Raw genomic sequence first — 19,446 nt, 5'->3', positions numbered from 1 at the left:
TTGTTTTGATAGGGTGCTATCCGACAGTCTTGAGTGCTAGAAACACACTTACACTAGTAACAGATACTTGGGCAGTATAGTATGCTTTCTTTGAAAAAAATACAGAAATACATATGCCTAAGACATTATTGAAAGTAGATTTAGCAAACCTATAGGGTGACTCTTCTTCAGGGTCTTTTATAATCCCACAAAGGCTAAAGTAAAATGTATATTTTCAATATTCTTTTACTGTCCTTAATGATTGTGAAAGGATCATGGATCAACCATATCTGTATGAAGAGGTGATGGATGGGTGTTAGTGAAGCTGTTCTGAAGTGTGAGGACCTAATTCTAGGGTCCTTCAGTTTATTCTTGTATTCAATCCAGTGGTCCCCAACCTTTTTAGCTGGTTTCATGGAAGACAATTTTTCCACGGACCGGAGGGGAGGGGGGAATGGTTTCGGGATGATTCAGGCCCATTACATTTATTGTGCACTTAATTTCTATTATTATTACATTGTAATATATAATGAAATAATTACACAATTCACCATAATGCAGAGTCAGTGGGAGCCCTGAGCTTGTTTTTACATGCCACTCACCGACAGGGTTTTGATGTGAGTCTGCATGCAGTTGATTTATTATGGTCTCTGTGCAGTCACACCTCTCTGCTAATGATAATCTGTATTTGCAGCCGCTCCCCAGCGCTGGCATCACCGCCTCAGCTCCACCTCAGATCATCAGGCATTAGATTCTCACGAGGAGCGTGCAACCTAGATCCCTCACATGCGCAGTTCACAGTAGGGTTCGCGCTCCTATGAGAATCTAATGCCGCTGCTGAACCTGACAGGAGGCAGAGCTCAGGTGGCAATGCAAGCAATGGGGAGTGGCTGTAAATACAGATGAAGCCTCACTTGCTCACCTGCCACTCACCTCCTGCTGTGTGGCCCGGGGTGGGGGGGGTGGGGGGGTTGAGGACCCCTGCATTAATCCACTTTTAAGAATTTATCATACGGAAACTATGCAAACGATTCTGCAAACTGTAAGTGTGCTCAGTGTAGCACTCTCTATAATAGTGAAAATGAGAACTATCTAAACGCTCAGCAGTACTTTGCTGCTATTAAAAACATGTTTTTAAAGAATAATGACATAAGAAAATTCTCAGGATTGTCTTTTAGGTTAAGAAAAGGTGGGATAGGAGAGTATACATAAACTTGGAATGGAACTGCTTTAAATTGTTAGTTCTGGGTGGGAGAATTCAAGTTAGTTTTAATTTTTTTTTCCCTTCTAGGCTCTTCTCTGTTTTCTGTGCTTTCCAAAGGAACATATCTTATTTTTAAAATCAGACTTTTTAACTGCACATGCATTTTTAAGATGAAGCACCAGCATTTTTATACTGTATATGTTAAAACCAAATTTGAGGATATGTGTTAATCTTGGGCTTTTAAGTCCCAGATACGTACATGAAAAATATGAGTAAATTTAAAAAGTGTTGACCTTTGAGCAGCATGGGTTTGAACTGTGCTGGTCCACTTATACACAGATTTTTTTCAATAATAAGGCTGACAGTAAGTTATTACTAAGATTTTTGACCGTGTGGAGGGTTAGCACCCCTAATCCCTGTGTTGTTCAGGGGTCAACTATATACACAAATTTAAAATCCAGAGAATGTTTATATACAATGGAAGTTATCTATAACAACATAAAACATGTATAATAATATGTAAATATTTTAATAGTATATATCACTAGTCAGACTTTTTCTAGTAAAGAACCAGATAGTAAACACGCTGGGCTTTTGAAGACTTCGTACAGTCTCTGTCACATTTTCTCCTTTTCCTCCTCTCTCTAAACCTGTCCTTCCCTCTTCCTCTTCCTTCTTCTTTTTCCTTTTCTTCTTTTAATAATTTTTTATAAATGTAAAAATAATTCATAGCTCACAGGCCACCAAAAACAAGGTGCTGGGCCATGTTTGGAGTGAAGGTTGTAGTTTGCAGACCCCTGGTATATATTATTGTATTACTTTATATATTAAATATTTAAGTTCAAAAATGGGAAATATGGGACTTCCCTGGTGGCACAGTGGTTGGAACTCCATGCTCCCAATGCAGGGGACCCGGGTTCGATCCCTGGTCAGGGAACTAGATCCCACATGCATATCACAACTAAGAGCTCGCATGCCACAACTAAGGAGCCCACCTGCTGCAACTAAGGAGCTGGTGAGCCTCAACTAAGGAACGTGTCTGCTGCAACTAAGACCCGGTGCAACCAAATAAATAAATAAATTTTTTTTTAAAAAAAAAGGGAAATAATATCATGTAATATATAAATAGAATTTTGTATATTTTAAAGATAAAATCAGTGAGTCCCAAAAGAACTTTTTTTAAAAAAGCATCCTTATTTATATATCTTTCATTTGACAGAGATAGGAGGGTATCAAAGACCTTCATGAAGAATTTCCTTTAAGTATTTTAATATTAAAGTTTAGGTAAAAGCTGCAAATTTTAAGTCATAGAGCCTTGCTTAAGGGTACAGATAGGATGAGAGCTTAGGGTGCTTTCCTTCACTCCTGGGTAAAGAGAGGTTCAGCTGATTTCAACAGGGAAAGTTATTTATACTAAATGTTTGGAGTACTTGAACTGTACTTTGGCATTTTTTCAATAGTATGCATCATTTAACTACAAAGATTTTGAGCTATGGTAGTGTGGTTTAGAGTTGTACTCAGTAATAATAGAGTGGAAGTGGATTTTTTTATTTTCTTCTTCCTGATTATGAAAATAGTAAATGCTTCTCAGGATGCATTTAGCTGCAAGTAACAGATAAATAACTTGGAAAATATGGACATTTATTTTCTTTTTTTTCAAGAAGTCTAGAGGTAGGGAGGTTTTAGGATTGATTATTTAAGAAACTGAGCTACACAGGTTCTTTTCATATTTCTCCTCTACTATCCTAGTGTGTTGGCTTTCTTTCTTAGGTCTTTTTCTTCATGGTGTCAGGCAGGATGGCTAGTTAGGGTGTTTCCTGTTTTTTCACTGTTATGGACAATGTTATATACATCTTACTGGATTTGGCGTTCTTGAGTGAAATAATTTGTTATGTGGACAGTCCTGTGCGTTGCAGGACCTTTAGCACCTCTGGCTCTCACCTACTAAATACTAGTAAGTGCTCTTCAGTCAGCGTGACCACCAAAATGCCCTCTAGAGTAACATTATCGTCTCCCGCCTAGAACCATTGCCCTAGGTTAGTTCGTAGGAGCAAGATGACTGGATCGAAGGCATGCGTATGTGTATTTAAAATTTTGGTACAGCTTGCCAGATGACCCTCCAGGAATGTTGCGCTAATTTAAACTTGTAATGACATTGGGTGAGAGCACCTGCTTGCCCATATCCTCAACAGCACTTAAGTTTTGTTTTTTCATCTTTGCCAGTCAGGGGATTGATGAATCATGACTGGCACAGATTTGGCATCAGTTTCTGATCTGGGAAAATGGCTGTGTAGGTGAATTGCTCTCTGCGTAACTTCTGCCTCTAAGGTTCTACATGCTTCTAAGTTACTGCATATAATTTTTTATTGATGATATGTAATTGATTTGCTCATATTCACACATATATTCATATATGTTAATATTTGATTTATTTTGGGGGGCAACACACATATACATAGTCAAAAAGAAAAGTATGTACAATGAAAAGTAAGATTTCCTGGACTTCTCTGGCGGTCCAGTGGTTAAGACTCCATGCTTCCAATGCAGGGGGCACGGGTTTGATCCCTGGTCGGGAAGCTAAGATCCCGCATGCCGCGTGGCGTGGCCAAAAGAAAAAGAAAAGGAAAGAAAAATAGGATTTCCTTCTACCTCCAGTCATTCAGTGCCACTCCCCATAGGCAATTACTGTTAATTGTGCATATGGTGTTGCTTTGTTTTTAATGGCTGCATGGTGATTTATTGTATAGATGTACTGTACTAGATTTAATTAGTCCTGTATTGATGGACATCTAACTTTTCTCCAATATTTCATTATTTCAAGCCATGGTATAGATATGCGTGTGAGAGAATATATATGTGTGTATAGAAAAATTAGATATTTTGATAGGTATATGAGGCAAGTCCTAAATTTTTTAAAGTATTTTTAATTAAAAAAATTAATACATGCAAAGGGTTAAAATTCGGTTAATAAAAAGTAAAAATCTCACCTCTTAATCTTGGCCTACTCTTACAAGGTAGTTATTATTCTTGGATATTTTTATAGAAAAAATTACGAATATAAGAATACATATATTAAGTCTCTCATTGAAAAAATTTTACCGGGGCTTCCCTGGTGGCGCAGTGGTTGAGAATCCGCCTGCCAATGCAGGAGACACGGGTTCGAGCCGTGGTCTGGGAAGATCCCACATGCCGCGGAGCAACTGGGCCCGTGAGCCACAACTACTGAGCCTGTGCGTCTGGAGCCTGTGCCCCGCAACAAGAGAGGCCGCGACAGTGAAAGGCCCGCGCACGGCGATGAAGAGTGGTCCCCGCTCACCGCAACTAGAGAAAGCCCTCGCACAGAAACGAAGACCCAACACAGCCAAAAATAAATAAATAAATAAATAAATAAATTTATTTAAAAAAAATTTTTTTTTACCAAAATGGGATCATTTATAAATACAGAGGTGCGTTCTGAACATTGCTTTTTCACATAAATATCTTGGCTAATTGGTATTTTCTTGCAATTATGAAGATAATACTCAACTTAAAATGTTTATTGAAACAAACTATACCAATAAGAAATGTATAGTTAAGTGATTTATCAGAAGGTACCATATTACCTGCCCCTCAGGTCAAGAAATAGAACATTCCCAGCACCTCAAAAGTCTCCTTCTGCCCCCTTCCAGTCACTATCTTCTCTCCTCCTCAGAAAAAGTCTAGCCTCACTTTATTATAATCACCTCCTTGCTTTCTTTATACAGTTGATTCTCATTATTCGTGGATACTGCATTGCACATTCACCTACCCACTAAAATTTATTACAGCCTCAAAATCAATACCTGAAGTGCTTCTGTGGTCATTTTCAGACATGTGCAGAACTGTGAAAAATTTGAGTTGACCAGTGCACAAGTTCCCAACGGAGGTCAAATGAGGTGATATTCTGCCTTCTCGTCTCAGCTCTCATGCTGTAAACAAGTCTTTTTTGCAGTCTATTTAGTGCCATATTTCTCTTTTTTTGTGCTTTTCATTGGTGATTTCACTATTTAAAATGGCTTCCAAGTATAGTTCTGAAGTGCTGTGTAGTGTTCAGTAAGGTCATGATGTGCCTTATGGTGAAGATGTGTGTTAGAGATGAGCCTTGTTCAGGCATGAGTTGTCATGCTTTGGGCCATGAGTTCAATGTTAATGAATCAACAGTATATATTAAATAATGTCTTTAAACATAAAACAAGATTACATATTGATCAGTGGACAAAAATGTCTTGACCAGAGGCTCATAGGAACCGAACCCTCTATTTCCCCTAGGAACAATGAATGGTTCAGTGTTTGCTAATTCAGTGCTTGGGTGAACTTTATGTGACTACTGCAAATAACGAGAATCAACTGTATTTTTATCACCTAAATGTGTGTTCCTAAATGTTATAGTATTATTTTGCCTATTTAAGAAAATTTATATATATGGAACCACATAGTATATATTCTGTTGTGTCTACTTTTTTTTTTTCTTAATATTATGTTTGTGAGATTCATTCATGTTATTACATGTGACAGTAGTTTGGTATTTTTATTGCTGTATAATTTTCAGTTGTATAAATATACCACAATTTATTTTTCCATTCTCCTATTGATAGGTATTTGAGTTATTTCCATTTCATTTTTATGAACAGTGTTGCTATGAACATTGTTTTAAATGTCTTTTCATATATACGTGTACATTTCTGTTGGATATACATGGACTTGTGAAGTGAACTGCATCAGTTTTATTAGTTTAGATTCCCACCAGTGGTGTGTGAGAGTTCCTGACTTGGTATTACTAGAATACATCTTTATTCTATTTATTACTCTTATTTGTTACAAGTTAGGTAGTGGGAGTTTTATTTTCTTAGTTCCTGACTGCATACAAATTAAATGTCTCCTTCTTCCTTCAATAATATATATGCAATATATCTAATGCCTTAAAATTTCTTTTGGAGGATAGAACTGCTACCCTCTTTGGAAAGCAACCCAGTTAATATAGGTTAAAATTTTTTATATTGCTTTTTCTTGCTAATAAAAGTAATATAACTTTACTTAAAAATTCAGATAACAAAGTCTAAGGACCTAATGTATAACATGGTGACCGTAGTTGACAACACTGTATTATATAATTGAAATTTGCTAGGAGAGTAGAACTTAAATGTTCTAATAACCCCCCCTCCCCCGCCCCCCTCCCAAAAGGGTAATAAATACGTGAGGTATGCATGTGTTAATTAACTCTATGGGGTTTCCTTTCACAGTGTAGCAAGTCATCACATTGCACACTTTAAATATATTACAGTTTTATTTGTCGGTTATACTTCAGTAAAGCTGGAAAGAATTTAAATAATATAGAAATGAACGAAATACCGAAGAAATCTCTATAATTGGGCTGTATGTTAAAGGATAGAGTAAGGGCAAGGGATGTCTATTACACAGATTACCTGCTTTTTCTTTCCCCAATGTTTATTGAGATATAATTGACATACAACATTGTATTATTTTAAGATGTGCAACATAATGATTCAGTATACATATGCATTGTGATTACTAAAATAAGTTTAGTTAAAATCCATCACCACACATAGTTAAAAATTTTTTTTCCTTGTGATGAGAACTTTTATCGTCCACTCACTTAGTAACTACCTGATTTTGAAAAGATGGTAAATGTATATTTGGGTTAGGGCCATTTTGATATGTCATTTTAGTTTGTCCCATGAGTCAAAATGTTTGGCGTCAGGTTATAAACATTTAACCACCTACAAGGGATAATAGGAGTTTTTCCTTAAATCACAGGCTGTGATATCAACAGAGACAGTAATTGACTGGTATGCATCTGGCCTAATGTACACTCTTGCCATGCAATGATCTGAGTGTTCTATGGAAATATTTTGCAAATGCTTCATGAAGTTCATCAATATTTTTCCTAGAAAAACTAGGGTGAAACCCCAAATTTAAAAGAGCCCCTTCTATTACATATTTTAGGACTGAACCAAGAATTGGGGATATTCTACAACCCAGATCTGTTGATAGGAAAGCTGTAGGAATGATTAAGCTTTCACTTTCATGAAACTTTGGGTCTTTGTTCTTTTGTCTCTGTGGCTTTGTCCTTAAAATTAAACTTTTGGTTTCTCTTAACTGAAATTTGCTGGGGAGGAGAAAAATGTTTAGACAGTAGTAACAAGAAATACATTTGAAACTGCATAGTTTTACCCTGAGATAGGATAGTAGGTGTTTAACATTTGTGGGATGTGTAGATGAGCTGCAGAGTATTTGTCATTGTTATATAGCATTTCAGGAAAAGAAGTGGGAATAGTTTTAACACATATAGATGGGGATATAAGAGATGTCATGAGATGAATAGATAATTTTTAAATTACTTATATTTGTAAGGTTTTACTCTAAATATGTAGATTATCAAAGATAGAGGCCAATAATCATATTAAGACAGTATTTGTTGTCCTCATCATGACCTTTCTAAGTAGAATGACTATATAATTTATCATCCAAACCAAGACAGATCTTAAAATTTATGTGACATCAACATTAATCATGGACTGTCCTGGGAAAACCAGACATGTGGTCTTCTAATTAAAAAGAACTTTACTTTTTCTAGCTCTCATTGGAGATTATTTGTAGAGCCATTTTAACAGATTTTTTTTCCCTCAAGTCATTAAACTTTTAATAGCACACAATTTGAAGAAATTACTAGTAAATGTGAGTACAAACTTTTGTGTTCTTCTAAAATCTGTTTTAGCCTGCAAACCAAGGGTCAAAATTCAAAGACCGTCGGCTACAAATATCATGGCACAAGGCCAAGGTGCCTTCTGTATCCACTGAGACTGAGGAAGAAGAAGTCAAGGAGGAGGTAAATTTAACGATTGAAAATAAGAGTTGAATTAGATTGTTTTCCAGTTATATGCTTTTCTTAACATTAAAGTAAGTAATATAAATTTAAAAATAAATATTGAGTTTTTTCATGCATGTAATTAATTAAGACTAGTCTAGAAGTTTATTAAAGAATCAGATGAGGTGCAGAAATATAAAAGCTCTTTTGGGGGTTATTTTCTGGTGTAGGAGAGACTACTTTTTTAAAAATTTGCATTTATTTTGGCTTTATTGGGGCTCTGGACGTTTTTATTTTGGTAAATGAAGACATGGATTGAGTGAACAAATTAAATTTTATCTGATCTAGTTTTCACTTATTCAAGTTCTGTAAGTAATAGATTTGAGTTTCTTATTTTCTTTCTACGTATAGTTGGTTAAAATGAGAGTGTAAAGAAGATGGACATAAGAGGGAAGAATAGCAAAACCAAGGACTTAAATAATACAAGTACTAACCAGCTTCTTAAAACATGAGAATTAATATTGCTTTTTTACTCCTGTATTTCTAATTAGTTTATCAAAATGGACACTTAGGCAGCATTGCAAGTTATTCCTCATTCATCGTAATTTTGGTTTTAAAAGATAGCGAGCATTTATGGCTGATCAAGAGTCTTCCTGACCAAGTGGGTAATTTTACATAACAAAAGCAGAAACATTTCCCTTGTTTAAAAAAGAAAGAAAAGAAAAATCTTGGTATTTCGGGAATGTTTGTAGATACTTTTACTTTGTGTAAGATTTTAGATTTTTATGTAAGATTTGGAATGTCAGTGTCATAGGGAAGGTATTATATTCGTCCCTCACAAATAATCGGGTATTAGAGGAAAAGTTTAGAAGTTCAAATGGTTATTTATTTTCCTCACTTTTAAGATAATAGAATAAAATTAATTTTATCAAAAACATGTTTCATAGATATCCCCCTCCCCCCACTAAATGTTCATATGTTATTTATTTTTCTGATGATATTAGAATGGAAATCTTCTATTAAACTAGCAAAATTAGCAGGGGAGAAGAATATATATATATATATATATATATATATTTTTTTTTTTTTTTTTTTAATGTTTTGGGGTTTTTTTGCCCCAAAAAGATACTTTGCGTCACTTGTAAACCCAGCCTGGGCTTTGTATACTGGTCTGTTTGTCCTTTGGCCTAAAAAGCATTTTACTTAACTTTCTTGTGCCACTGAGCAGATTTTACCCTCTCTTTTCTTCAGGAAACAGAAACGTCAGATTTGTTTTTGCATGATGACGACGATGAGGACGAAGATGAATATGAGTCTCGTTCATGGCGAAGATGAAATCTGATGTGAGCTGTATAATTTTTAGGAATATTGTTTAGAAGAACAACTTTTTAAAATTATTTAAAGAAGTCAATGAGCCAAAAAAATTGTTTTTATTTTTATTTTCAACACAGTAGGTTTAAGGACAGCAAGTTTGCTATTTAAATACATCTCATAACTGTTCATGATATTAAAGCACCAAAGGCCTAGTGACTTTTACACAGTTGTGAAGATCCACAAGAATGACTTGGATAATCTCTAGAGCCTTATTTTTCCACACCACCTGTTTTTGTTGCTATTGGTGTTGGATTATGATGTAAATGACAGGGTGTTCAGAAATTTTATTTTGGATTATAATCTGCTGATAAAATTTCATTAAATGTCAAAATCGCCTGGAATCTCTTATCTCTTAGCTATTATAGATGGGTCGTCAGATAGTAGGAGATATTTGTAATTAAAATACCCTTCTGCTTTCAAGAGTTGTCTTGGAAGAAGAGTAAATTTAATTATTTTATTGAGGAGGAGCCCAATTTGTATTCAATCTAAATTTCGGGGGGATTTAATGTGCAGCAGTAAGTAATATTTTAGTGTAAATTGTAACTGTTCTTCAATGATATAAGGCAATGGTAGCTAGCTCTGTGGTATTTCCATTCTGTCATCATATTAGCTCTCCTGGACTTCTGCCACTGATTTTTAGTTTGCTTTGAAATTACTGAGCACTGGTTCAGTTGGTCCTTTTTTTTTTCCTTTCTTTTTTTTAACATTCTCAATATAAAAGGCTTTCACCTGTTGCCCCTTTCTCATCCCCATTTTCTTTCTCCTGCCTTTTTATTAATAGCCTGACTTACCCATTATTGAGATAAGTTATTCTTTTGGGCCACCAAAAGTCAGTCCCCAATAAAAAGTTTAAACCAGCACCTTGATAAACAAGTGATATTTTGACGAGAATAATGGAAGGATTTGTGGGGAGAGAGAGTCATCAGCTTTTTTTTTTTTTTTTTTTTTTTTTAAAGCTTCACTTTAGTTAATAGTTATGCAGAAGGGTTTGAAAGTGTATGAAATTCTTTCCCTAAATTTAAACCATGATGATGAGGTGACTGGGGATAGGTTGGGGGTGGGACGGGGTAGGGGGGATGGGTATGCTAGTAATAAATGGGAGTCATAACTTGACTTTGATCAGATGACCTTATATTTTCATAATTTTGTAGCTTGTTGCTATCCATGAACATATGCATCCTTCAGTAGACGGCTTCCTTCACTGTGTGCATTTTTACTGTACACTGTATAGAGTATCTGTTAAGTAAAATATATCTGTAAATTTATGTCCTTGTGTTCTGAATGTTAGATGGAAAAGCAGAGGAGCAACACTACACTGTACTGACCCCTGGGGAAATAAAATGATTAATGTACATAGGACGTCACTTTTTCCAGGATATGCACAGCTACGTTTTTATAGTACGTTTGGCGTGAACATTTGAAACCTCCTGTTGGCTTCAGAAGGTTCTTGGTGATCACTATGTCAAGGATTTTGTTTCCTGAGGTGAAGACTGTTTCTCAAAATAGAAACTATTCACTAAGAAACTTAAAACCATCAGGACTCTAGATTTACTTGGCTACAAGAAGTTAAATCCCATGTTCTGACGATCTTTCCTCTTCTACATGTTTTCCTGGAATGATGTGTCAAACCAGGATCATTTTTAAGTTTTCATGTAATTTTCCCTTCATAATAATAAGGACTTCCTCTTTCTAGGTTATTGTTATATTTCTGATAACACAAAGCTAAAATAAGCTTATAAAGGAAGGAAAACATTACTGTGGGGTAGGGGTACCTAGAATAAGCAATCTTGCTCCTTCCTCCCCCGTCATCTCTAACAAAATTTTCCTGATGTCTGTGGCTCAGTCGGTATATATTTTGAAAGATTCATTGTGGTGAATATTTTGAGTCCTGACAGTTTAAACGTGATAGAGGGAACAAAGGATTTATATATTTTTTGTACAAAGTTTTTTCTTAAACTGTATAATTTTGTAAATAATTTGTTTGGTTTTTTTGTGTACTAAAACTACCAGCGTATAGATTTCAATAAGAATTGTTGTATTTTTGTATTTGGAAACTGAAAATTACAGTAAATTAATGGAGCTGTAAGGAAATTTTCAGTAGACTGACAATTCAGCAGAATGAGATTCCTTTTCATATGATTTTTTAACCTAAAATTGACATCTTATTACACTCTCAGTACAGACAGAGTTGAGGATTTGTTTGACCTTTTTAGTTCTTGGGGGAGAGAGGGGTGAAAGAGAAGGATGTTAAAGTGAGGAATAGCTAGACACTTTTTCGAGTAAGTTTTGAGGCCCTTTATATAAAACTTAGTTTTCGATACACCTAAAATACTTCATAAACGTCTTTTCTAAGACTTCTAAAACATGTTTGACTCTCAAAAATGTATTCAAAATATGTGTTAAATATAATATTAGAAAATTTAAGTTAAGGTTAGCATAAACTAGTTAAATGTATATATTTTTTCCTTTAGGACTGAGATCCCCAAGCATTAGAATTTCTCTTAAAAGCGAGTAACTATGACTTGTTTTCTTGGCATCTTCACTTACAGAAATAACATATACCATCTGAGGCAAATTCTGTTCTTTTTAATGTGTATGACATCTTTCTAAGTAGCCATTGAGCCGTAACAACCACCAGCCTGGCTCTGTCATCTTGGTTAACTAGTGGATTGCTGCCCAGGCTTAAGAGGTAACCCCGGGGAATGCAGAATTTCCCTCAATTTCTTCATGCTGTAACATTGAGAAAACATTGTCACTAGCTAAGGTGATGAATTGGAAAACGTCTTGTTAGGGTGAAAAAAAGAGGTCCATGGTGATGGATCATTATTTAAAAAAAAAAAAAAAAAATCATGTGAAAAGGAATAGCGGTTCCTCTTGATGTATAGTATGCCTGTATTATAGTTTTTACAAAATTGTGAACTTGTGTAATAGTATAATAGGAGATATTGTTGAATTTCTAACTGTTTATACATTTAAATTCATATATGTAATGTTTGTTTTATCAATTACAATCTGAATTTCTAAGAAGCATGTTGACTTTTGCAATAAAGATGCAATATGGAATGGTTCACAATTGGAAAAAAAAAAGATAAAAGTGTTACAAATTTAAAAGAATTTGGAAAATTTATGAACCATTCCAAAAATTATAACAATCACCAAAAGAGCTGTAATTCTGGCTTGTTCTGGAAAGAAAGAAAATGTGTGTGTATGCTTGCTTCAGTGTGAGAATGAATGAGTGATGGATATGTATGTGTGTTTTATGCTGGGTTCATGTGCATGAGAGAATGCCACTCAATACGAATTTGGGTACCGAAGTCACTGGCTATTAAATATTCAGTAGAATAACTCCTTTGACAGAGTGGTCTTGAAAATGAAAGAGAAGGGCATTAAAGTGTTAACTTATAAGTAAGCTTTAATAGCCATATTTCTTTGTTCATGGATGGATCTTGGTATCCCAGATAAAAAGCACAAACAATTTTATAAAAGCAATTATTTTAATATTATCTTGAGGATATTCAAGATGCCTACAAACAATAGGAAGGACATTTTCCTTAAGCACAATAGAGAGAAGGGAAAGAACACCTTGAAGAGATGATCTAAAGATATGACAGTTCTAATTGTGATGGATATTTGTGAGGAATAAGAAGAGAAGGAAGTGATCTTACCCAAAAGGACTATGTGGTGATGGGAAAAGGAAGTATATATCACTTGGGCTCCTATTTTCTTGTTTTAAAAACTGCTTTTCTTATAAAATCCCCCTCCGAATATTTATGCATTGTCCAAGAAGAATCGTTCTTTAAATCTCAGCTTATACAGGAAAATAATAAAGAATGGGAGTAAATTTCATTTTCATTCTTTTCAAATAAACAAGTTTTATTCATATTTTGTGAATTAAGTAAATGGCAAATAAGCTGTGTGACCATTTGTTTTGAATAGATGATAATTTATCCCATAGATGTTTATCATAAACATGAGTCTAGGGCTTTTGGTGGGGGAGCCAGCATAATTTTGAACATAGTTACATTTGTTTAATAGTAACAAATAGTACCAAAATGAGCTCTCATTAAAGAAATTATTGGTTTTATGTGATTTTTTTTTTTTTACTGCTTTGGATGTAAATTATTCTGTAGCCAAGGATAAATTTTGAATCACAAGCCCCAGTTTACTATCTAGGCTGGATCTAATTATGTTCCAGTAAACGTAAGACATGAGTGAGTATGTCAGCCTGCAGGATCATTTTAGATCAGAGAGTCAGGGTTGCTTTAAACAAGTGGACCAACATTTTGCAAGTCAAACCTGCCCCATTTGGCATCATTTTTAGTCTCAAAGATCTACTTGAGGGGCCAACCAACACTGACTCAGAAAAAGGCTATACACTGCTAATCCATGTATTACGAATCACCTTCATTTATGCTAAATCCATTTATTGCCAAGTGATCTCCTTTCTACAGGATCATCTACCATTTGGCCTCTTACCTGGTTCTGCAATCGACCTTAGGTTAACTAAACCATCCCAAGCATTCTGAGATAGGTGATGTGATACAGGTGAAATTAAGGTCAGGATAGTGTTTGATAATTGTTTGCAGGATATTTGTGGTTTGAGTCTACTCTTGTCTTAGACTTCCACAAACAGATTTTTTTTTTTTTTTGGTTGTGGTGGTTAGGAAGCGTGATAAACACTTCTTCTTTGTATTTGTTATATTTTTCCTTTTATGAAAGGTGAGCAAGGGAAGAAGGCCCTAATCTAATAGCCTATTAGTTTGTGTTCACTGAAAGTCTGTATTCCTACATCACTGCAGTTTTCTAACCACTTTATAGAGTTCTTTTTTTTTTTTAGGCCGCACTGCGCGACACGCGGGATCTTAGTTCCCTGACCAGGGATGGAACCCGTGCCCCCTGCATTGGGAGTGTGGAGTCTTAACCACTGGACTGCCAGGGAAGTCCCCATAGAGTTCTATCACTTTGATAGAGTGATCCATTCGTTCTTAAAACATTTGAGTTGGGGTAATGGTTAGTGCTTGATTGTTCAGAATTTTTGTTCTTTACTCAACTCTTTGTTGGGGAGTAGGGTTATAGAAATAAGCCTTTTAGTTGCCTAGCCATGTTTCTGTTGATTGAGTTTTCAACACTGCTTTGTAAGCACCTCGTAAAAGTGAATGTCTTTTTAACAGTTTTCTACAGTCTTTGTGATTCTGTCTTTTCTTAGTTTGCCCCCAGACAAAAAAGACAAAAAAGACAGCTTCTTTTGTGAGATACTGATATATTTCTCTCAATTTGAAATGAAATTGGATAATAAGGGCTAACGTAGACCTTGCCAAATAAATGCAGTTTTTGAGGATGATTTGGCTTCAAGATTGAGGCTGCTCACATGTTTACTTTGAGTTCTTAGACCAAAGGCTGCTGATTTATCTGTGTACGCTTCTGATCCTGTGTAAACTCTTCAGTGCTAGTTCCTGAACCAACCTCCAACGAAGGGTTATTTACTGTAGAATTCAAGATTTTAACATTTAAAGCCTGTAGGGGGCTCCAGAAGGCAAAATTTAGTGGGCCTTAGACCAGTGACTGAATCTTTTTTCGCAGCAACTCAACAGTGAAAAACACATTTTGCACTGTGACCCAGTATATATGTACACACAAACCAAACAAAAGTTTACCAAACAATGCTTATCCTTGCAACCCAGTATGCACCTGATATTTTATTCTTGTCAGGACCCACTACTTGGCTTTCAAAATTGCAGTTTGGAAAACACTAACCTATTGAGTTTCAGGGTGAATTGCATTTTTAAATCCCTCTCTCTGTGACATTGTCAGTACTATTTTGAGTATAAAATGATAAAATTTTATCTTCTGTGCTTTGCTTGGAAAAGTAGTCTGGGGTCTGAAGTTGACCTTTAGTCTAAAATTAAAGGTGAAAATAATGTATACATCAATCTCTTTATTGATTACTTGATGCTCTTGAGCATGAAGTTATTTTATAGTTTTTAATTTTTAAAATAGACAACTGTGAGTGACTTTTTAAACTTGCCTGTAGTTTTATATTTTTGTCATTATTTGCCCTGGGAAGGGAGTGGAATGCTAGAATATTGGTGCTACTTTTTATGAAATCTAAGGCACTTTGCAGAAATTATTTATTTAAAAAAAAAAAAAAAAAACCTGCCCACGAAGTCCATACAGCTACAAACGTTTAGTGTCTGTGAATCAAGAAAAGATTATTTGGCTTTGAATTTAATTTTGCATTTAGAGTTCACCTTAGCTATCAATGATTCAAAACAAACCAGGTTTGATATCTCTGAGAAAATTGTACATGTTCCAAAATTGTTCCATTGAATTTCACCCTTTTAAAACATATTCTCCCATAGGTTCATAAGAAATAGGAGATATTGATAAACTCATATAAAAAATAATTACTTAGTCCTTGCCACTTTTTTTAATCTTGGGCAAGTGTGTCATTTGTGTATTTACATGTCTGAGCTTTTCTAGTTTCTAAAATGTAAAGAGAAAGATTGAGAACATGTCAGTGAGAAGGTTGCCATATTTTCAGAAATCCATAGAAGAAAACTACAGTCTGCAAAATAATGAAATCAACACTGATCATGGAAATATGTTATTTGTACATTTCAGTATTTCTTCTTGTCCATGCACATTCCTTTTCGGATTCCTTAAGCAATAAAACGACTTTCCTCTAATACCATGGTGGCAAGTAAATATTTTCAATTAAATTGGTTGATAGTTTTAAGCTATTCACTTTTGTGAATTCAGTTCAGTACATGTATTGAATGCAGACTGTGAACCAGATAATGGCTCAGTAGTTTGCCTACATTCTGCTTGCAGCCTTTTGAAGAAGGTGCTCCCTGTTTGGCTTTGAAAACTGAGTTTAGAAGAGATTAAGTGGCTTCCCAGAGGTCACACAGCCTGTAGTGGTGGCACCAGGATTTGAACATGGGTCTGACTCCTGCGCTCATGTGCTTAACCTCTGTGCCCTGCTGCTTTTAATAAAATGGGATATTGCAAGTCTGTAGAATGTCACTGGTTTTTTTTACTAGTGTCTGTCAAACACTGCCATTCTGGCTCCATCTATCTCATCTGCCCTGGATTGGAACCAGGCTCCCTTGGGGAGTGATACTTTAGGTAGCATATTGGAAACCACAGAACATAGCGTTTATAGATGCTAATTTGTGGGGAAGCATTTTAAAGTAATAATTTTCTGTGACCTCCATAATGTACAGCCAGCCAATTTGATACCTTTGACAATAATTTGGCTGTATCATAACCTATGTTTATTTTATGTTCAATTTTATCTTAAATATTTTTCCTGTGGCAAACAGAATTATGATAATCTTGCAGTATTTCTACCTTGCTTCTTTGTGTTTTTCAATATTTCTGGTGCCTTCTTTCTTTTAACCTTGGCATTAAAAAAATCATGTATATAAATAAGTTTACATACTTTAATTTAATGATGTTTTCATATAGTATACTGAATTTTCTAGGCAGAAAGTGCTGAGAAAAGCAGTGTTTGTTCACAGTTATGTTTATGCCATAGATTTTTTTTTTAAAGAGTATATTCTCAGTGAATAAAACTGATGTTCATGTCATTGTTCTGTTGTTTATAGAGTTATTTGATTCTTTTGCATGTTCAGATTTCTTATTTTAGTAATGTCATTCTGAATCCTTGTGGATTTTAGCTATTTTGGCAACTATGAGATGTTTATTGACTACTAATGATATGGTAATAATTGTCATCTGCAAAAAGGAAAAGATGTTGGTACCCTTGGGAGAAAGGGGGCTTTTTATTCTTTGACAGCCCATGAGAAAAGTAGGCATGTTCTAATAGATTCAACAGAAAAAGTTTTTTATTCTTGACAAATTTAGCAGCCATTGGGAATATTTCCAGTATGGGAACTGTATCAGGGAAATTGCTGAGACAAAAGAGAATGATTATAACATTCTGCTGGTAACAGTACAAGTTTTTAGAAAGGTGTTTCCCCCCAAGTTTTGGATTATGTCAAAAAAAAATCTCACTGTCGTCAAATGCTAAAAAAGCATACATGCCCTTTTTAAAGCATTATCAACATATTTTGCTTTGAAATATCAAAGATGGGGAAGAATTTTATACATAGAACTTAATTTCTTAGATTTTTTTTTTTTTTTTATCTTTTGAAAAATTTCTACCAAGAACTTTAAGGCACTTCTCTCCCTGTGATTTATTTAAATCTTAATAAATCATACATTTCTGCACTTTAGCCATTCATGTGAAAATTATTTGGAGTCATTGCAATAGAATGGTGCTGTGTGGTCTCCTGAGACCCCAAGTATGTCAAAGAAGTTTCATCCACTCTTAGTTTTACATTTTTCAGTGACTATTATTGATAAAGTAGATAAAGCTGGACAAAAGTCTTTAAAGATTGAAGTAAATCATTCAAATCTGTGTAGAAGTGAAGACTTAATTTATGTAAGGACTCTATGTTTATGACTAGCTTTTGTGCTTAGCTCCTAGTGTTTTTGGAAAGCTATTTATGAGTTGTAGGCACCTATTAATTTCTCAGAAATGGCTGTATCTAGGAAAAAAACAAAAACAAAAAACAAAGAACCCAACTGGTATGATCAGACATGTTCAGAAAACTTTGAACATTGTCTGTAAAAACAGTTCACAGTGTATTTTGTCTCTCCTGTTTTACAAACCAGGAGGATTGCCTTTTTATTCATTTTGAGGTTTCCATGATCATCACTGGCTGTAGCTTGATGCTTCATAGACAGGGTGGAAGAACTGGTTACAGTAGAGAGTTTCACTTGTTTTTCTTTTTTCGTGGCCTACGTGAATCAGAATCCAAAGAAAATTTGCACACTTAAAATAGGAGACAAGTACAACGACTTTTGATAGTGTTCAACATTTTTGTAGGGCAATCCTTGACCGTTTTTGCCCAGAAACATGATGGGATTTTTTTTGTGTATGCCATAAATAAGAAATTAAGAAAACATGAGACAAGGAAAAATAGCCTGCACGCAGAAGCCCTTTAATAACCGTTGAAAAAATGACTTGAAGAACCAGGAGAGGTCATAAAGAAAAACCTATTTCTGCCTTTTATTTAGTGAATTTTTGTTTCATTTCACCACAGTCAAATTTTAATGGTGCTAAGAAGAAATAATTGTAAACTTGGAAAGGGAATTGTGAAGGCTATTTTTATTCCCTGATGTACTCCTATAAATTGTTATTTTTCAGTTTAAATCTTGCTTTCTTTAAGCATGGTACCGTTTTTGTGTTGTACGTTTAATGTCACTGTTCCCACTCGGGAGGCACAGCGAGCAGACCTCCGAGGACCCACAGGTCTGATGGAGGTAACTCCTCTCCCACAACGGAGGTGTTCCTCAGCCTTTCAGGGGTCAAGAGAGCCCTAGCCTTGGTGTCAGAATAATATTGGCTGCGATTTCAGTGCTCATCATGTGACTCACTGTGCTGTATGGTTTCAAGCATTCTTATTTACTCTACAAGGTATACTATGATTTTTCCCTTTCTGTCCAAGGGAAATCTGAGGCACAGGCAGGTCACTGTCTCAAAGCAAAGCCAAGATTTGAAGCCACAATACATCTGACTTCAAAGCATGGCTTGTAACCACTGCTTGGTACTGTGCTCTTGTCCCAATAGCTGTGTGAGCTGAGGTTAAGTACTTAGTCCTTTGCTCAGTTTACTCATAAAATGGGCCTTATAATAACAGAGCCCGTTTAATGTTCGCAGGATTGCAATAAGCGTTAAATGAGATAGTATCTCTGAAAGTACTTTGTGAAATGTTAACCACTATTAGCAGATCTTCTAAGCTTCATCAAACTGTCTGAATGGAGCTGTTTTCAACTACAAGTGAATTTCTTACATTGGTTATTAAATCTTGTGGAATCACCTAAATAAATGTGCTTAGCAAATGTTGGAAAAAAGAGAAGGGAATACTTCATACCTGAGATTGCATCTTTATATTTCTTTAATATATCACATTAATCAAGTAGATAAAGACAACCAGATTCTAGGTACTGACATTTCCTAATCCTTAGCAATTGT

General features: G+C 35.0%; 1 protein-coding gene across 9 annotated transcripts in view; it reads left to right on the top strand.

Moving 5' to 3' along the window:
- Positions 1-19,446, top strand: part of RBM27 (RNA binding motif protein 27) — an 81,453-nt gene that overhangs the window by 54,122 nt on the left and 7,885 nt on the right. For 5 of the 9 annotated variants that reach the window (XM_082454093.1, XM_082454092.1, XM_082454091.1 and 2 more), the window contains 2 exons: positions 7,938-8,048; positions 9,279-12,562. In XM_082454093.1, the coding sequence (XP_082310219.1) occupies positions 7,938-8,048; positions 9,279-9,362 (195 nt within the window). In that variant the 3' untranslated portion in view covers positions 9,363-12,562. Of the gene's footprint in view, positions 1-7,937; positions 8,049-9,278; positions 17,052-19,446 lie in introns of those variants that run through there. The other 4 variants (XR_014261651.1, XM_082454088.1, XM_082454089.1 and 1 more) reach the window with 3 other exon arrangements.

The sequence above is a fragment of the Balaenoptera physalus genome (assembly GCF_965194825.1).
Source record: "Balaenoptera physalus genome assembly, chromosome: 3".
NCBI lineage: Eukaryota > Metazoa > Chordata > Mammalia > Artiodactyla > Balaenopteridae > Balaenoptera > Balaenoptera physalus.
Note: the sequence above shows the minus strand (reverse complement) of the source record. Positions and strands in the feature narration are given on the sequence as shown.